The sequence below is a fragment of the Populus trichocarpa genome, chromosome 6 (assembly GCF_000002775.5).
Source record: "Populus trichocarpa isolate Nisqually-1 chromosome 6, P.trichocarpa_v4.1, whole genome shotgun sequence".
Classification (NCBI taxonomy): domain Eukaryota; kingdom Viridiplantae; phylum Streptophyta; class Magnoliopsida; order Malpighiales; family Salicaceae; genus Populus; species Populus trichocarpa.
The window spans coordinates 6,164,551-6,185,738 of NC_037290.2; the positions used below are offsets into that span (position 1 = coordinate 6,164,551).

Sequence of the window (21,188 nt, forward strand, 5' to 3'; positions counted from 1 at the left end):
ATGTTACTTGCAAATTTGTTGGGATAATCATGTATTTTGTATTTCTTTTTTAAACATAATGTTTTGACATAATACATGTTTAATTTCAACAACGATAACCAAAAGTGTTTATTTTTATCTTGTGTAATTTAAATATTTTTGTTTATCAAGTTGTTTTATTTCAAGTTTTATATTATTTTACTTGCTTGTTGTGGAGCTGAAATATTTATTTATAAGTATTATTGACTATTTTTTTTATATATAATTTAATCATGTTTTTAACTCGAGAATTGGTTTTTCCAACCACTATTACTTCAGCAAATACTACTTCGGTAGTGAGAATTCCACCATTACCTTTTATGGTGTGTAGCGAAAAATCTAAAAAGTTCAATGAATTAAAATTTAAATGGTAACAACATAAAATGTTGATTTATATGTTCACCTCGAATTTGGTTAAATTCTTGTAAGAAAAATGTTAAAGTTGTCAAATAATGAATTTAATTTCATTATTATAATAGCTTTGGACATATGGAATCATACTGATTTTATACGTTAAAAAAATTATATTTTGAATAAATTAAACAATACATAATATGATGTGTATAGTTCAATTAAAAATCCAGAGGCACTTTGAAAAGTTTTTAACAAAAAGCTCAAGATTGAAGTTGACGTTATGAAAAAGTTCCTAATCAGCAAATTTCTAAATTTAAGAATGACATCAAAGTTATCTGGTTAGATTTGTTCATGTATATAACATTATTAACGTACATGTTTCTGTTTACATCTATAAAAAGTTAGTGCATTAAATAAATACGATCTAGTAAGTTATGTCTAAGGAGATTGAGTTTTAATCGAGACTGCTTGTGATCCCTCTAATATTTTCTAAGAACATACTTAGTGAAAGTATTATTCACATGATACTATTTTTATATACGATATAATTTATAAATGAAATGATGATAATTGAACAAATTACAAAGAAAAAAATAAGGCTCAGCAAAGCAACCCAAGAAAAGAAATGACTGTTGAAGCTAATATCAATGAGGTTGATTACCTTGCTAATGAAGTTTTAAAAATGAACATATTTGTTGTTTTTAAAGTCAACCTAATTATACAATCCTGAGTAGTGGTGTGTTAATATTGGTGTTACAAGACATGTATATGCCGAGAAGAAGATGTTTTCTACTTACAAAGAAGTGGATGGAGAAAACCTATACATGAAGAACTCATTAACCTCCAAGGTAAGGTGTTAAAAAAGGTCATACTAAATACAACATATGAAAAGTTTATCACCTCAATAATGTACTGCATATTGGTAGCATTAGGAAGAATTTAGTGTTTGGTTTATTATTGAGCAAAAATAGTTTTAAGATGGTGTTTGAAAGTGATAAGTTTATACTCTCTAAGAGTGATATATTTATAGATAAAAGGTATCATTATGATGACTTTTTAAAAATAAATGTAATGACTATTGTTACAATTGATGAGAATAATAATAAGATTGTCTCTTCTTCTTATCTGTTTTAGTCTTATGATGTGTGACATGACAGGTTAGGTTATCTGAATTATAATTATATGCAAAGGTTAATAAACCATGAATTATTACCAAGTATATGTGTGAAATTTGTGTAGAATCAAAATTCACAAAACTTTATTTTCAAATAATTAAAAAAAATAGTGAACATCTAAATTTAATTCACTCAGATATTGGTGATTTAATATTTATGCAAACTAGAGGTGGAACAAAAGTATTATATTACTGTTATAGATAATTGCACAAGGTAATGCTATACCTATTTGCTTAGGAGCAAAGATAAAGCTCTTGAAATGCTACATTACAAGAAAATATTTGAAAGTCAACTTAATAAAAAGATAAATATAATAAAAAATTATAGAGATGAGAATATGAAGCATTATTTGGTGAATTATGTTTTCAAAATGATATTATCCACCAAACTGTTGCTCCTTATTCAACACAACAAAATGATACTGCGCAACGTAAACCAAACATTAAAAAAAATGATGAATATCATGTTGATAAGTTTGGGAGTACCTTAGAACTTGTAGGGGGAAGCAATTCTAACTACCAATTATATACTTAACAAAATACTATATAAAAATTTAGATAAGATACCATATGAATTGTAAAAAGGTAGAATAACTTCCTACAAATACCTCAAAGTGTGAGGGTGTCTTGCAAAGGTAGCAATATTTGATCCTAAAATGGTCAAGATAAGACCCAAGACCATGGATTGTGTATTTATCAGATATGCATATAATAGTACTGCATATCAATTTCTTGTATATAAGTCAACTATTAAGGATATTCATCCTAATACTATTAAGAAATCAAGAAATGTTATATTATTTAAAGATGTGTTTCCATGGAGGGAAGCACAAGAAAATCATTCACTTAAGAGAATGATTGATGCTAACTCAAGTAATCATCATCGATCAGAAGATGATAAAGTTGAGCTTAAATATAGTAAAAAGGAAAAAAAAATCAAAACATTTGATCCTGATTTTTAACATGCTTGTTTGAAGATGAACCTTAAACCTACTTCGAGGCAATACCCTGTCCGAAAGCTTTTTATTGGAAGAAAACAATTAATAATGAAATTGAATCTTTTATGAAAAATCATTCATGGAAACTAATGAATATTTCTCCTGGAAGTAAATCTTGTTCCTCTCTTTGTGCACTTGAATTTAACCCCTGAAATTAATATTGTAATGTGCAATAGTGCTTATCATGCATAGAAACCATAAAACATAGAAATTTTTTTTGAAGATGTGAACCTTTCACGATCTTGATTAGCTAGAATATGTGTTAGGATCTTTGTTTTGTATTGCTCTAATGGTTGCAAATCAAGAATTGTTTTCTTTTTAATTTCTTGTTATTTCTTTTTTGGGTTTGATTTAGAACGTTGATAAGTTATTTCATATGACCATTTATATGCTTATATTTCTCATTTATTCCTTTAGGAATGAAATTTTTTTCATGTTGGAATTTGTTTTATAATAATGAAAAATTCCATAACTTACTTGTTAAAGACATCAATAATTATTATGTAATGGCGATTGGGTGATAAGTTGCCACTAAGGTGCTGGTTTGATAAGAAGATTTATGTGTTTTGATGAGAAGATTTGTTATTTTTATAAACCATGGTTTTTTAGTAATTAAATGAAAAATAATGAAAAACTTGTAAATAATTAAAGTTTTTTTGTTGATTTTTTTCTACCATTTAAAGTATTATGAACATACAAAGTTTATGATGGTTTCTATAATTTACAAAACAATGAACGCAAAGTGTAAAATATAGTAAATGATAAAATACTCATGATAATTTTCACTTATTATTATCAACATAAATAAAACCATAAACTTATTAATACAAAAGTAAAAATAAAAAATGAAAGCATCTAATAAGGATATAGTCTAGTAATTATTATTATTAACAAAACAGTAAATGATATGGATAAATTATTGTAGCCACATCACACAAAATACTATTTATTAGAATCATACTTTATTTTTTTGTTTAGTTTTTATTTCAATTTCACTTTTCATCAACCCAATCTTTCATTTAATATTAAGATGTTTTGGGGTTGTGCTTCATAATATTTTTTTAGTGGGTTATATATCGGTCTCATAAATTTATTTATTTATCTTGATTTCAATCTTCATTGTTAAATCTACTGGAATCAGGGTTTCATGTATTTTTTTATTGCTTTTTATTAATTTATTTTGATCTCATGACCTAGATCACCGATTTAATATGTTAACCCGGGGTGAGTCGGGTCATTTTTTTTATTGCTTTTCTAATTGATTTTTTTATTTTTTTATTTAATATTAGGTTAGTTGGAAATTAGACTTCATAACCTTTTTTAATTTTCTTTCTATGGGAATATCCTGATCTCATTACCTGGGTCACGAGTTTGACAAGTTGACCCGAGTTGACTCAATTTTTTTTTAATGGGGCTTCATAATTTTTTTCTATTTGCTTTCTATGAGGTTATCTCAATCTCATGATCCAAGTCGCTGATTCCATATGTTAAATCAGGTTGACTTGATTCATTTTTTGGCTTCTTTTTTAGTTGAATTTTTTTTTCAATTTCACCCTCCAAAAATTCAATCTTATTCTTTTTTTATTTAATTTTTTTCTTTCAATTTCATCCTTTAATACTACGTGGTTTGGGAATTGGCCTTCGTAATTGTTTTTAATTTTTTTCTATGTAGTTATCTCGGTCTCATAAATTTTTTTTTTTTCTCGATTTCAACCTTCAACATTGAATTTGTTGGAAACGAATCTTTGTAATTTTTTATATTTTTTTATGAAGTCATCCTGATCTCATGACCCAAGTCGTAAGTTTAACATGTTAGCCTGAGTTGACTCATGTTGTTTTGTTTTGTTTTTTTATTTCATCATTTAATATTAAGTTAATTAAAAATTAGGTTTCATGATTTTTTTTTACTTTTCATGGGGTTATCTCAATCTCATGATCTGGATTACTAGTTTGGTAGATTAACCTGAGTTGACTTGAATAGATTTTTTTTATTGTTGTTTTATTTTTAATTTTATCTTTCAATATTAAGTTGATTAGAAATTAACATTTATAATTTATTTTTATTTGTTTTGTGTAGAGTTATTATAATTTCATAACCGAGATAAAAAAATTTAATAAATTAATTTAGTTCAATCCAATATAATAATTAAAAACAAATATAATCCAGTATTATCTATAATTAAAAAAAATATAATCCAATATACAATATATCTTAAATTTATATTTAATTTTTTTATTATAAAATAAATTAGCTAGGATATTTTTTTACATTAAAAAATAAAGTGATCTAGAGCAGTGTATCAATAATCTAGTTACTACCGACATTAATTACTAACCTGCACTGCAGGCTACAGTAAGAACCAGAAAATTAAAACCCTTGATTGGAATTCTTTTTTATCAAAAAGGAAAAAAAAAAGGAAAACGAACTGACCGCCCGATCTTTTTCGGCTCATGGCCTAAACTAAATCTAAGCAGACAATGTTTGAAGAGAAATCTCAAAGGTTTTTGCTCTCTGTGCTTAACCACCGATATGGGTCGTTTTCATTTAATTTTCTGCTGCTGCTGCTTTGCATGTTTTTATTTGTCTTAGCATTATGTAATTAGTGCTGGGTTTTGCTCTTGTAATTTGTCTTTCAAGTCTGCTTTTATTTGTCTTTTGATTGTCTTGTATGTTTTATGGCGAGCAGGTAGGTATTCTACTTTCATTGAATAATTTGGCTCATCGACTTCCTTTTTTTCTGGCATAGAAAAAAATGGCAGCTTGTGTTTCACCATACTGTACACTTGGTGATAGTAGAAAGCCGATGGGGATGTTAAGTGTTGTTGGAGCGAGAATGAGAGTGTCAACGGAAAATCATTTGGGGATGGGGAGATTTGGGTCTCTGAAAATGACCGAGTCCAAGTCCAAGTCTAAGTCTAAGTCTAATAATTTACCCCAATGTATTAGTAAAATCCCCGAACAATATCAAAACAGCAGCAGCAAGGACCCTTTTCTTAATCTTCATCCCGAAGTATCAATGCTTAGAGTTAGAGGTGAGGAGGGGAACAACAAAGTAACCACCACCGCCCCTGCAAGGAATGGCTCTAGTCCAAGTAATCACAATGAAGCCAACATAAAAGTCATTGGTGTTGGAGGTGGAGGCTCCAACGCAGTCAATCGCATGATTGAAAGTTCAATGAAAGGTGTAGAGTTTTGGGTTGTAAACACAGATGTTCAATCCATGAGCATGTCTCCCGTCTTCCCCGAAAATCGTTTGCAAATTGGTCAGGACCTTACTAGAGGTCTTGGAGCTGGGGGTAATCCAGAAATTGGGATGAACGCTGCTAAAGAAAGCAAACAAGCAATAGAAGAGGCAGTTTATGGTGCTGACATGGTCTTTGTCACCGTAAGTTTAATTTCTGTATTCTACAATTTAGTTTAATTGCAAACTATGTTTTTATTGACAAAGATGCTTATTACCTATTTCGTTCCCTGCTACTTCTTTTCTCTTCAACATTTCAAAGTAATATTGTAACTTAAATTGTTGCTAGTCATTTGGTGTGTATCCATGTGGGGGACTTTTGAGATGGCATGCATCGAATAGTGTTGAGTTTGTCTTCTAACAACGTTTCTTTTAAGCACCAACTGCAATAGTCCACTAGTTGGTATGTAAATGACTAGCTCGTACTACTGGTTTAAGTCAACCCATCTTTGAATGCATATTTTGTTTGAATTTTTGTTATGCAATGAATGTTGTTCTCATCTTGTATAACTGCTCTCTCTGCAACAGTCTTCCACTATTGTAGCTTCATCTTTTTTCCTATATTATTCTAGCAGATCATAATCTCTAGGTTGTAGCACACTCTCCATTAATCTCACATGCTCACATATCTCCATGCTGTTGTCACTTTAATTTTTAACGTGAATCCAAGCATTGTCTAAAAACTCTAGAATCTATTTGATGCTATTAGTGCGCTATAAAATACATAGCTGTGTGGCAGGTAATGTACCACTGGATTTGTCTTTGCACTTATACTCTTGCTCTAGAGTGTTATTGGGCTCGTCTAAAATATAAAAATGCTTAGGATAAGGACCAAGCACGCCAGAAGCGGAATACTGTGATATACTTTGATTTCTTTGCTTTGTTTTCTTACCTGGATAGATATTTGTTACTCTCTTTCTTTTGCATTCTTGCTTGAAATTTTTAATTTGGGAACTTTGTATTTGAAGGCTGGAATGGGCGGAGGAACTGGTACTGGCGGGGCTCCTATAATTTCAGGTGTTGCAAAGTCAATGGGTATATTGACTGTTGGTATTGTCACTACCCCATTTTCTTTTGAGGGACGGAGAAGGGCAGTTCAGGCCCAGGAAGGAATTGCAGCTTTGAGAGACAACGTTGACACACTGATTGTCATTCCAAATGACAAATTATTGACTGCTGTTTCCCAAACTACCCCAGTAACAGAAGCATTTAACCTGGCAGATGATATTCTGCGACAGGGTGTTCGTGGTATCTCTGATATCATTACGGTATTAATGCATACAGCAATTGCTTTGAAAACATGATGTTTGATTTTTTTTCTATTATTATTATTATTATTATTACTATTGTCGACACACAAACACGTCTTGGAACCTTGGTTTGCTGCTGCGTCTGTCATTTTGCGGCCCTTGTCATAATAATTGACCTTATTCCTTCTAAGATTTATTGGAAGGGTCAAACAATATAATTTATGTGGGTACTTCATAATGCACTATTATGAAGAAAAAAAATTATGCTTTTTAACTAATCTTCTGCAGAAACAATCTGCTGTCTTCATTTTGGAAAGCTAAGCTGCCCTATAAAGTTAAGATTATCATTTGGATAGTGATGCTCAATAAAATTAACAGTAATGACTTGTTACAGACTAGAAGGCCTCATAAGACTGCACCTCATAATATTTGTGTTCTGTGTCACCAAAATGTAGAATCTTAGCCATCTCGTTTGAACTACCTGGTATCATGGATATGTGGCAGAGATTGTTTGGAGTTGGATTGTGTCTTGGGTGATTCCAAGCAGGTCGGCTGTTTGTTATTGGTCTCTTTTGTGGGTTTCATTGGGGAGAAAAACTCTAAATTTATATGAAAGTTTACTGTTGGTGCAGTCTGTAGGTCTGTTTGAATGGAGAGGAAGGTGAGTACTTTTAGGATTGGTTACTGTTTGAGCCAATCGTTATGGCCTTATGGGAAAACTATCAATTGGGTTGAGGATTATTATCTGGGCTGTTTTCATGGATGTCTTCTGAATATTATTTCCCTGCTGTAAATAAGGTTGTTTTCCTTACTTATCAGTGGTTTCATGCAGCGGGGCTTTTAGGGGCATTTCCTTAGCTGATATTCAAAGGGATTGGAATGCCTTTTTGGCTTCTAGCTTTGTTTTTTTGTTTTGCTGTTTTAGATGATGAATTATTCTCCAATTTACTATTGCACATTTACTTCTTCCAAATATCTTCTTTTCTATTATTTATCTGGAAAAAAAAAATTCAAAACTGGTGCCTTGGCATGATACATTGACCTCTGGACATGTCTTGATACCATTGAGGTGCAAGAACATAAAAACTGTATGAGCATTCTGTGGGAAAAAAAGATATGTTCAATTCATTGTACATTGGTTAGGTAATCAATATGATGGTTATTCTTCTGAATATCATATTTAGGTTTCAGGGACTATGTCCTTTGTACTCCAACTGGTGTTGGTTTCATGAATTGCAGGTTCCTGGATTGGTGAATGTGGATTTTGCTGATGTGCGAGCTATAATGGCAAATGCAGGCTCCTCGCTAATGGGGATAGGGATTGCAACTGGTAATTGTAGCTGCACATCAGAATGTTTCATTTCTTGCCTTGCCTTGGAAAGAAAATAACCATTGGGCCTCGCATAGAAGCAGGCTTACTCAAAATAAAAGCTAGGATTCTCAAGTCCTAAGGTTACAGCCCTAAGTTGTCGAGAGATTTAGAGAAAACTCTCTAGTATTTTATTAAAAGTATGAATAGTCCGAATCTTAATATCAAAACAAACTAGACATCCTTATTTATACTAGTTCTAGAAATACTTTATAAGAAAAGATTTCTAATTAAAACTTACTTAACTAATAGAATCCATCTAGCATTAGGATTCTGAACTTGTAAAATACTCATTAAACTAAAAGTCCTAGTCTAAATAGGAAAAAAAAAATCCAAATATAAAAGGTAAATAAAGACAATCCCGAGCTTTATTTAAAGGCCTTCTTGATCTTCGATCATCATGAAATTTTAACCCTATAGGAAACAGAGCCTTCAGAATCTTTTGTTCAAATATAAGCTCGATCCAACCGTTGGATTAAAAAGTTATGCTTGATTTACCAAACTGCGTCTTGGACTCTTCTTAACCATTAATGAAATAATGCAATAAGCATTATTATGCCAAGAATATTGAAGAAATTTCCCCATGTTAGTTATATCCAAGGCATCATCTTATAGAAATTAGAATGAAACTTTAACTTGCATCCATGAATCAGATGGCTAATGTAGATGGAGGAATACCCGCTGGTTCTTTGATGTATGCAGGCAATGTTTTGCCTCAGTAATGCCTTTACAAGAGAGGGGGTAGATTGGTTAGTAATTTGAGAGGAGTGGGCATTCTTAGTGGGATGGAATGTATCTGATAGGCTAGAGAATGCATTGCTCTTAAGTAAAATGTGTGTGAGAAGCTACGACATCCTCACAAGAATTCTGGGTAGGCAGTTTTGATTGTTTTTTCGCTAGTCTAAACGTCATTTTTGTCCAAGAATGTGTGTCCTCGGTAGATTTCTTGGATTAAAGTTTTAAGCTTTAGTGGATTTTGCTAGCAAGGACAGAATCCAAATTTCTGTATACTAAAGCCAAAAAAAAAGAGTATCATGGTAATTTTGAGACTTTGTAGGAGGTACAGTTTTAACTTTGAAGGTATCTTAATCTTCAATTTCAGAATTCATATACCAAGTCTATTTAGCATTGAGCTCAAGTCCCACTGAGAAAGGCCAAGGATTGATGGATTGTCTGTAATGAGCCCCTACCAAACCAAATCTTCCAAATCATCCCATTAGTATAGTATTATGTTTCAATTGCAATTCCCCCCTGAGGTTTGCAGGTTTTGCCACTTGACCTCCTACACTTTTATTTTTAGCTGTTCACCCTCCTAAAATTTCAAATCCGAGTTCACCTAGGAAACTGGTTAAACAACTGTGAGGTTTTATGTCATTAACCATCTGAGATTTGGTGCATTTTCTATTGATCCCTGTAGGTTCTGATTTGGGGACATTCTCATATAGTTTCTTAGTTTTGGTTTTTTTTTTATGCTTAACATAGAAAGAAAGAGCGACTTCTTTTATGTTAAAATCCTGATTCCCTTAAATTACATAATTTCTAGATGTGCATTAAAAAGTTTCTAAGGAGATAATATGCATTTGCTTGTACACAGTTAACATTGTTTTCATTTCCTCTTACTTTAAACTTCAGTAATTGATGATGCATTTGAGAGCAAATGAAATTAGATGGAATCGATCTCTTCTCATGTTGATGTTTTTTAAAGATAGCAATGTCTGTTTTTAATGATGAATTGATTGCTGAAGATGCCCCCTCAATACCAATATACTCTTGCTCAGAAAGATGGAGTCTGGTCAATTCTCAATTCATGGTTCATGCAAAACCAATTGTTTTCAGATTTCTTGTTTCTCTGTAGGGAAAACAAGGGCAAGAGATGCAGCATTAAATGCAATCCAGTCACCTTTATTAGATATTGGCATAGAGAGGGCAACTGGAATTGTGTGGAACATAACTGGTGGAAGTGATTTAACTTTATTTGAGGTAACTTTCTCCCCCCTCCCTCTCTCTCAGATTATACTAGTAGTGATGGATGATGGATTTGAGATTTGTGTCCTATGTGGTGAGCTAGGGTTCATTATTTACAGTGGTTGAATGAAGCTTGTTTAAGAAGAAATAAGTGAACAGTAATTAGGTTATGTAGCAGCAATACTTTTAAGCAAGAAAGAAAAGAAAATAGAAGAACAAGACAAAGGAGATGAACTTTAGGCACCAAACCTTCAAGATAACTCTAAAAGTCAATTCTGTTTCATATTTCTACCCTGCTGAAAATAAAACATAGCATCTCTATTTATAGAGATTAGGACTCCACAAAAGACTAGGAAAGGAACTAAACGGAAATAAACTATGAAAGACTGAAACACCAACTTCCTGAATAAGTCTAGACCTTCAAGTAATTGCAAAAATTAATAAAATACCCTGATTCACGGGAACATACTGAAATTACAATTCTCCTCCCGCTTACAAAATAACCCAAGACTGAAATTCAAACCCTTAAATTAAGAACTTGGTTTTTGGTTTTCAAATATTAGATAAATCTTTCCTTAACCATAACTTAAGCGCATCATCAGGTGGACTCAATCAATGTCTATATCTATCTCATGACTCAAACCTTGTATGCATATTCTGACCAAAGTCCATGTAATTGCACATTTTCTGTACGAAGTCCATATAATTGCTAGTTGTATGAAATCCAGTCACTATAGGTCATGTAGGAAATTTTGCAGCCAGAAGGAGCTAATCCACCTTTTTCTCAGGGACTGCATATTTATCTTGTGTGCGGTGGTTGCTGTAAAAGGAGCATTCTCTGGCCATTGATTTAATTGTTCAAGCCTCAAACAGCAACCACCTTACTCAAATGAAACCTTTTTCCTATATCATCTCGGGCTGAAACTGTGGATTTTTTTTCTATTGCTCTAACTTTTGCTCTCCTTTGTTTAACAGTGCTTTTTGAATTGAGATTAGAGAATTCAGTAGTTGTGAGGCTCTTTTTGTCATTTGAATCCAGATTTTTTTTAATCCTAAACTGCATTAATAATGTTAGTAGTACTGTAGATAATTACACTGCAGAATCCTAACTTATGTTGTGATCGTGCTTTACTGTGATTGATATAATCATCTCCCTCTTCATAATCCTAAAGATTTTCATATGACAACTGCAGGTAAATGCTGCAGCAGAGGTTATTTATGACCTTGTAGATCCTACTGCCAATTTAATTTTTGGAGCAGTGATAGATCCATCACTCAGTGGCCAAGTAAGTCTTAGCTTTAGCAGGACTGGTGTTAGTGTCAAGATCTTTACTGTTGCTGCCATTTGGGTTCGTAATTAAATGGTTCATTTAGAGGTAGGAAATCTTGGTGTGGAGGCCAGTTTTTTTTTGTTTTTTTTCAGATTCCCCCATTAATCACTCTCACTCAGAGAACCATGTGGGCGCGCCTGTCCTAACTGCTATTATTCTGCCCTGCCCCTGTTTTTGGCTCAAGGGCAGGCATTGGTTTCGCATCTGGCTATCAAGCAAAGTCCACCCCTTAGATTATGAATTTTTGTCTACATCTCAATGGCTCACTTCTTTCTTCTTTTTGTTGTTAGCTAAACTGTGACGGAGAAAATCAAAATTTTCCCAGTTGTCTTGCACATGCTGACATATAAGAGACCTGAACTCCATGAATCTGAACTCCCTGACCTTAATTTTTATTTGTTTTACTGAAGGTAAGTATAACTCTAATTGCAACTGGATTCAAGCGTCAAGAAGAAAATGAAGGCAGGCCTTTCCAGGTGCTGCTCTCTCTCTCTCTCTCTCTCTCTCTCACACACACACACACACACACACACGTACCCGTGCATTTCAATAATATGGTTGGTTGCAATCGAAATCCAGGCAAGTCAGCTAGCACCAGGAGAAGTCACCTCTGGAATCAATCGGCGACCTTCCACTTTCACTGAAGGTGGTTCGGTGGAGATTCCTGAGTTTCTCAAGAAGAAGGGTCGCTCTCGCTATCCCAGAGCTTAAGTTATATATTCTCGCAAGGCATGCCGTTTTGGGATTTGAAATATATATACATCAGTAGGTATTAGCATAGCGCTCTCAGTGACTTCAACGGTGTGCGCGTACTGCATAGCATCCATATTAACTAAATGTTCCGGATTTCTTTGCACTGTATGTATATTCCTATCCTGAACATACTGTTCTGCTTCCTTCACAAATATTTGAATAAGTTGCGAGAATTCTTCTCGGGCCACAGCTCTCGACTGTCTTGTGCAGGGCTTGTAGCTGAGCTGAAGTTGATGCCTTCGTTAAAATTATCCATTTACTGGGTGAAATAAAATGACTATCATCGAACAGTAGCCCTGACCAAACTACATCAAGGATCCACAAAAGCAAGGAAAAGCTAGAAATCACGATAATAATCAACCTAGGATTTTTGGGTTTTGTCTGAAGAAGATGATTCAGACCTGAGTTTGTTAGCCATTAAAAGACAATGACCAAATAAAGTTCAGTTGCGGATTGAAATTGCTAAACGAACATACTAGAGAGAAAAGACAAGAGGCGATGAATGTTTCTTAAGTTTTTAAAGGATGGTTGGCTGGAAAGTTGCGAAGGTTTTAGAGTTGCATGGGGGCATTTCTGTAAGGTCAAAGATGTTTGAAAACGAAAAAAACAAGAAAAAAAAATCATTCAATGCAATTTTAATTTCAGTGTTCACAGACAAGATGGTTGGGTTGAAAACTGTAATAGAACATAAACTAGATAACTGTCCGTACTTCGTCACTTAAATTTTGATTATGAACTGTATATTCAATAAAATAAATTGAAAAATTGTAATAAAAAAACATGACGACTCTCCCTCCCCTTGTTGTCTTTTGGTGATTTTATTTATTATTTTTAATTTAAAAACTGAAAATAAAAAAATAAAGTTTTGAATTAAAATGCTTGATAAAAAAATAAAAAGGACCAAAGAGTAACTCTGCCATATCCCCAAGGCAAAATACAGGGAAAAGGGGAGGACCATTTTGAAGTTTTTTGTAAATTGACTTGCCATTTAGCTAGATTGTTTCTAAATTTTTGTTCTCTAATTTTCAATTCTTCTAAACTATAAAATCATATTTTCTTTTGGATAATATAACGTGAACTTAACATCAAGATGTTTTTAAAAATTCATGATAATTTTATAAAAAAATATAAATAAATTGTAAAACATAATTTCTAATAAACACATTGTTTATGGATTAAATTGAAAAAAAATCAAGTGTGAAAAAAATTAAAAAACCAGAAAAAAATGAAGTTCCTATATGAACTCGTGGTAACTTGCAAGGAGATGAACAGGGAAATCAGGAGCTATTTCAGATTCTTTCTCAATAATAAAATAAAATTCTTACGAGAATATATAATGGTCAATGAAACTTGCTCCTGCCAGTATATCTTTTACAGGAATCTTAGAGCACGGGGACATTTCAGGAAGAGACCAGGACTAGAGTATAGGAAGAAGAAATACGGGTACTCTTTTATATATATATATATATCAAGTCCTAAGGTCACGTGGAGGGGTTCAAGGCAAGTTGCTAATTACAAAAATGCAATGCAAAATCTCATCATTAGACATGCAGGAGATTGGCGTTTGGTATGACCTCAGAAAGTAGAGGGCTTGAAAAGGCTTGAAGTCTTGATGAGGTCATGCCCATGGCTGGTTATTACCCAAACACAACAAGTAATTTGCCTGTGGGTCATGCCCTCGCCATTACTGGTCTGAGCTGCCATTAAAATCACAAACTCTCGCCCATCATGCCATGCCAAGCGATACAGCAGAGTGAAATCTTCCAAACTTTCACGTGTGTAGCATCATGCTGTCCAATCATATTCCACGGGTCAACTTGTCTCCTTCCTCATGGGCCAGACAATCATCTCTCTCGATCGACGTGTACACACTCTCTCTTTTTAAGTCTTGGGTAAAACTGAATGGTCATGTTTACATACTTTTATTAACAGGCGGATGTGGCTGATGATGACGACGAGGATGCTGGCGGGCACTCATGAATGCCTGTTATGCGTGGCCATGCAAGGGCTCTCGAGCACTGCCATACACATTTATGGGAATAAAAAGAAGACGAAGAAGAAGGAAAAGGCCCAGCCCTCTCTTAAATCGTGGAGCCTATTATTTTCTTTCATCAAGGGAGGCTCAAGATTGCTGCAAAAAGCAACAATCATTAATGGTGGTTGAAGGATTACTAGGGGAAGAGACCATTATTATTCTGGTTTGTCATCATTAGCTGTTTCAGATCAGAGTTCTAACTCTAGCTAGCTCCATTCACCCTGCCACTTCGCTTTTGCCCCCCTACGGCCCTGTTGACTTGATATGTAACTTGACCATGATATAGGGTTTGGGATTTGGCTCCTTTCAAGTTAATTAATTAGACCATTCAGATCTTCCATTTTGGCAAGATCATCCAGACTTTTTATCCGAATATTTAGTTTGGATTTTAATACTAAATATTTCATTACATTAAGTCAGCTAGTGGTAAAAAATTCTTAAGAAAAAATTAGTAGTTATCTTTCAAAATCCTTTCAAGTTAACATGGTTTTTTTAAAAAAAAAACAAAAACTTTATAATTCTCTTAGTTTTTTAATCAGGGTTGCTGGTTTGGTAGAATATCAAGAATTAGTTTCACGGTAATTATCTAGATTACAAGTTTATTATAGTAACCTGGGCTTACTAGAACCGGTCTTTCTATATTCTTTTTATATCAAGTTTTATTCTTTTGTACTTAACATATTATGAATTGAGATGCATTGTTTATTTATTTTTTAAAAAAAAAATTCTTCTAGTTTTCCTAATTAATTTTCTTTTTAAATTTAATTTATTTATTTTTATTTTTTCATTTAATTTTTAAAGTTGGATCTATCATCTAAATCAAATAGTGTTTAAGTTAGAACCAGCCCGCAACAAAGCTCGGGCACAATTAAGCTCTGGGCTGGTTCTAACCTCTACACCATGTAATATACACCATGAATTTTGTTTTACTGTTATTCCATCAAATTGGTAGTATGGGTGTGCTAGAATGGAATACATCAGGTTCAGTTTTAAAAGAGAAATATATTCGTTCTTCAAGCAAGCTGCACATCCTACGTCGACAATGGAAGCTCTGGCTTTATGGGAAGCCGCTATCATGGCTAGCTTTTGCAGTTCACAGTCGATTTTCATTGGAGGAGATGCTCAAGCTCTCATTAACTAACGAGGCAATTAACGCCCTTTCAAACTTGGTGATTCTTACATATCTTCTCCTAAAAGAGCATGCAATTGCTTTGTTAATAATATAGCACTCAAAGCCCTCGTTGATTATCGTTCTTGCCATAATGATCCTATGCCTTCAGAGTGGTTTAGACGCCATTTTGACGCTAGTACAGTAAAACAACAAGAAGACTCTAATTTAATAAATTTTAAATGATAATAATAATAGTCTCTTTTGCAAAATAATATACAAGCAGTTTAAATAGTATACCTAGCTAGTTAGTAAACCTAAGCCAAATAAAATTTAAAAATATAATCTAAAAAAGAGCCTAAAAATAACTAGAAAAAAAAAAAAAAAACTCTGAAACAATATCATTGCCTAATTTTGGACTTGTTTCCTATGTTGGCTAATGCAGGTTGATTGACTCTCCTAGGAAATATGGCCTGTAAAATGCTCTAATTAACAAACTTTTAGTTTGATCCTATAAAGTAATTAACAAATTATGCTCGTTTTATTACAAAACTTGTCTAAATTTCTTCTTTGTACATGTACTTGTCACATTATTATATATAGTCAATATGATCTAGCTATGGCAAAAATTAAAAAAAAATAAAAACTATAATTGAGTAAAATTAATCATTATTAATTTTACTTTATAATAATTTATATCATAACAAGTTCATGACAAATAAAAATATCTTCTTTTTTTAATAGTATAAGGGGAAAATGTTTTCGTTAACAAGTTATTCTAAACTAAAAAATGTAACTAGTCATTGTTTCAAATGTCCTTTTGTATAATAAAACTAGATTTCATGCTTGTGTGACTTTGTTAATAAGGATTCATATTTGCTTAAATTAAATTATAGAGAAGAAAATGTATTTCTAAAATCGAGGTCCCCAATATCCCATATCGATATATCATAGAAACCTAAATTATCCATTTTTAACCACAAAAAATATCTTATAATCATCATAAAAAAAACTAAATCAAAACTAAAAAAAAAAATTATAATTCTGTTTCTATTTTTCTTAATATGGTTGAAGGGTAAAACCACTGCCATCAACTCCATCTTCAAGATAAATTCATTTAAATCAAAATTAGTCTTTTTTTACAAGTGAGCTATGACCGAACAAATTCTTTCTATATCTTTTTTTATTTTTCACCAACTTTCTCTCACATATCTAATAACCCATGGATTAAAACGTAATGAAATAAAGTTTTAAAAAATAAAAACTCCAAGGATAAAAATGAGCTTATAATTCTAATATGATAAATAAATATGTGCTTGTGCGCATCATTTGTGATGCCCCTTCTTTTCTTTGTGGGCTACCAAGTGGCTAAAGGGGACACATCTTTGAAGAACTTCTTTAAATAAGAACTTGCTTGAGTTAGCGGTGAAATTATGAAATTTTGAATTTTTTAAATTATTTTTTTTGTGTGTTTTTTATTATTATTTTGATGAGCTGATATTATAAATGAATTTTTTTAAAAAAAAAATTAATATATTTAAAAATAAAAAATATTTTAAAAAGTTACAACTATCAATATTCTAAGCACCCTTTAAGACCTAGTTGGTACAATTTCTAAGGATAACGAGGCTTTTCCAAGGAAAGTCTAGGAGAAAATTTTGTAATAAACATAACTATTCAGTTATATTGAGTGTGTGGAGCTATATATCAAGCATCCACGTATACTAGAAAGGAACCACTTTGCACTTGAGGGTCTAGCTCAGTGGTCAATCGTGTGACTTGTTCCACCCCCGTCCCGAGTTCGATCCTCTATGTGCACGCCTGTCACCCCCGCGGTGCCTTACCTGCTCACTGGGCTTGCGGGATGTTCAGTGGGCCGTGGGGAATAGTCATGGTGCGCGCAAGCTGGCCCGGACACCTCACGATAATCAAAAAAAAAAAGGAACCACTTTACTTTTTCTTGATAAATTAGGACATGCATTAAAAAAAACCAAAATTAAGAGGTGTCGTGTTTTTACTGTGCATGAATATGGCATGCAGCCTCTCACAAAATACTATAAACTAGATCGATGTATTTTTTTCTTTTATTTTTATTTTAATACTCAAACTTTTTTTTTAAATTTGATTTTTTTGAGGCTAAATTGGTACCCAATTACATCCTATTTGTTAAGAAAGAATACTATTGAAAAGATGAGGACCAAAATGAAACAAATTGGGAAAATAAGTGGCAGGTTTCAAAATTCTAGAAAAAATTCTAATTTGGTCCTCAAACTTTTATATTGATAATTTTTCAATCCCTTTAATTTTCACAAATTAAACTCTGGTACAAGATTTTATTTTTTTCAGTTCCTGGTTTGAGAGATGAGAGAAAAGAACTTGCTAAATTAGGTTATAGAGAGAAAAAGATCTCAATTGACACTAATTTTAATCTTGAAATAGTCGGTCTCATGGTGTCAACGAACTCTATTTAATGAAGGGAGTTTCATTGCACTATTCTTTTCCCTCATCATTTCTTGAAATGGTAGATCTAAGCTTGGAAATTGTTTTGAATTCAGGTTGATTTGGGGTTTTTGGATACATTTTTAGTCGTTTGAGGGCATAAATAAGTTTATCAAGGTCTTTAGGGTATTTTCTATGTGTTTTGGGTTAAAAATAAATTTTTTAAAAAAAACACATGACTCGACTTTTCAACAACTCTCCAATCAATGAAAACTAGGCTAAGATGACGTATTGTATGTAATTTTTTAAATAATAAAAGGCATATAACGCATCATCCTCCCTTTAATATAAAATATAAAGAAGTATGGCTCACATGGGCTAGGTAACTTTTGCACACTCCTAACCTTTTTTTTTTCCTTGTATTTTATTTTTATTCAAGTAGATTGACTAAAAACTAGTTTCAAATTTTTCTTTATTGGATTCCATTGAGATTCCAATTTTATTTTATTGAAATCATAGATTTTTTTATACTAGCGAGAGCTTTTTTTCTAGCATTCATATTTTTTTTATTCAATCACTGTTTTTTTTTTGTTTAATTAAATATTTTCAAATCTTTTTTCTTCATAAAACTTTATGACATTATTTTTTATGACATCAACCGACATTTTTTTTTGCGGCTCTACATGATGGTTTTGACTCATGATCGGGTGGAAAGAGGTTTTTTTCGTTTTGATTTTGTTTTATTGGACAAATTTAGAAGTGTTATTAAGTGATAAATAAAAAGAAAAGACGTGTGTGTGACTGTTGTTTCTAATGGGTCAGGCACCCTGGCTCAACTAGATCCGGACACTTATTCTTATTTTACTCTGATTTTTTTATTTTTCTATTGATTTAAATTAATTAAAGTAGATTAATTAGATATACGTGTGGGATGCTCATCGTTGTGGATATTCAATTTTATTTTATATTAATTAAACTAGATGAACTAAAAATATATATAAATTTTTTTAAAAAATATTGTTTAATTTTCATTTGTTTTAAATATAGATAAATTAAAATTTTATTTGAGATTAATTAAATTTATATGTGGAATGACCGGCTTAAAGGGTATTCAGTTTTATTTAAAATAAATTAAAATAGATGAATTAAATATATGCAGTATTATTTTTAATTGGCAATTTATTGTTTTAATATTATAAAAAATGTTTGAGTGGTCTACATTTTTTTTTTGCTAGTTAAACTCATGGAAAAGCACGTACACACGAGAGAGTATTTATGAATATGATAACGGTTGTTTTTCAAAATATTTTTTACTCGAAATACATCAAAATAATATTTTTTTAAAAAAAGTTATTTTTAATATTAGCATATTAAAATAATAAAAAAATAAAAAATAAAATTTTAAATAAAATAAATAAATTTTTTAAAAATATAATATTAACTGTACTTCTAAATGTTTTTTTATATTATATGCTTAAAAGAAACAAAAAAGGCAACAGCGTCGACAAGCCAAGAAGCCATGTCTCTCCCTTGTCTCGCTCATTGCAGACATGTTAATATCCTCTTTATTACACAGAGTAGCAGGAAGCTACTCAATTAATTATCATACATAATTTTTAATAGTGTTTAAAAATATAGTAAAATATATTTTTTTTATTTTAAAAAAATTCATTTACAAAATAATAATAATAATAAAATAGTTTAAAACAAAAAAAAATCAAATTCCGACAAAAAAAAAACCAGGTTCATCCTTAATTTTAAACGGACGCGTAGAAATCTTTGTGGTTTAAAACAAGGAAGTTAAGATTATCTTAAGTTGAGGAGAATAATTCAGTTAATTGACAACAATTAAAAAAAAAATCCTCAACGACCAAACCATGCACGGCTATACTTGTTAATTACATGCAAATCAAGAGGAGGTGGGACTTAGGGGTAGTTCAGTCATTTCGGACAAAAACAGCACCTTGAACAGGAACCCATTATTGAGATTTATCGATGTAAGCAGATCCTAATGCCTATCCAGGAGCTCCAGGAGGGGAATCATTCGAGACCAGATGACGATTTCACCCCTCTGAAACCCCATCCTGCGAGCCATGATGTTTCCCGCCAAGGCACTCATGACCCATGAGGGCTGAGGCTGCCCAGACCACCATCATCGAACCAACCCCTCCTCTCATCATTTCAAATATGAACCTCACTCATCATCCATGGCTGCGCAAATGCTTAACTTATTTTATTATAGCTGCAAGGAGGTGAAGAAAAACACCCCCCCACTGTGCTGGCAATGCAATAGCTATCTGGGCAGAATAGTCATTCGGTGTCCAATAATTAAACCCTTTTTTTTTAGGGGTGGTAAATGCGACAAAATCTTGATTCTTGTTTTTTATTTTATTTTTGATAAAAACAGGGGTCTTGCATGAGATAAGATGAGTGTCTTTGATATTACAATGTAAGATATGTTACAGCGATCCCATCATCATCCAGCTACAAATTCTCCTAAAATGCCCTTCTAATTTCTCCGATCTGGTCTTACAGGTAGGCAGATGATACTGTTTTTTTTTAAAAAAAAATACTATAGATGTTTGCTCATGAACTAGACCTCGAATGATTTAAATATATATATATATTTTAAAAAGGTCTCAAATTTAAGCTCTTCTGTGTAAAATAAATAATGAAAACAATGGCAGATTAATGATGTGAGAATCAATCAAGGAGAGCCACTGTTTTTATCCAAATAACAATATTTATATATATAAACATGCACAAAACCGCCATATCGATAGCGCCATTCAAGCGGAGCAAAACTACGGCAAGAAACAATTATGACGAACAGTCGTCAAAGGAAGCAATAATTTTTGGAGAAATTGGAAAAAACGAAGACTAAAAATAGAGAGCAGAAAAGAAGAAGTAAAACAAAAGAGAATTGATGATGGGGGTGAGGTGATGATGGTCCGAACCAATCTAAACCATCATTGCGAATCTCGGGACGGCCTAGCCCACCAGGCCTCCATCATTTTACAAGGCCTAGGGCCGAAATCCCATTATTGTCCCTTCCATGCCAATAATGCCGATTTTGGTCACGAAATCGGCACCATCATCATTCACATGACCTCATATATCCTCCGCCATCATCAGTTCAACACCTACTCATA

General features: G+C 32.3%; 1 protein-coding gene across 2 annotated transcripts; it reads left to right on the forward strand.

The window, feature by feature from the left end:
* Positions 1 to 4,881: 4,881 nt before the first annotated feature.
* LOC7487246 (cell division protein FtsZ homolog 2-2, chloroplastic) lies at positions 4,882 to 12,643 on the forward strand. Of its 2 annotated transcripts, none has more exons than XM_024604568.2 (8): positions 4,882 to 5,045; positions 5,232 to 5,930; positions 6,755 to 7,054; positions 8,276 to 8,366; positions 10,261 to 10,385; positions 11,564 to 11,656; positions 12,112 to 12,177; positions 12,281 to 12,643. In XM_024604568.2, the coding sequence occupies exons 2-8, from the start codon at positions 5,298 to 5,300 to the stop codon at positions 12,410 to 12,412; spliced, it is 1,440 nt and encodes a 479-aa protein (XP_024460336.1). In that variant the 5' UTR covers positions 4,882 to 5,045; positions 5,232 to 5,297; the 3' UTR covers positions 12,413 to 12,643. The 2 variants fall into 2 exon arrangements, with proteins under 2 accessions (XP_024460336.1, XP_024460338.1); XM_024604570.2 differs by having other exon boundaries at positions 4,902 to 5,045; positions 5,292 to 5,930.
* The last annotated feature ends 8,545 nt before the right edge of the window (positions 12,644 to 21,188 follow it).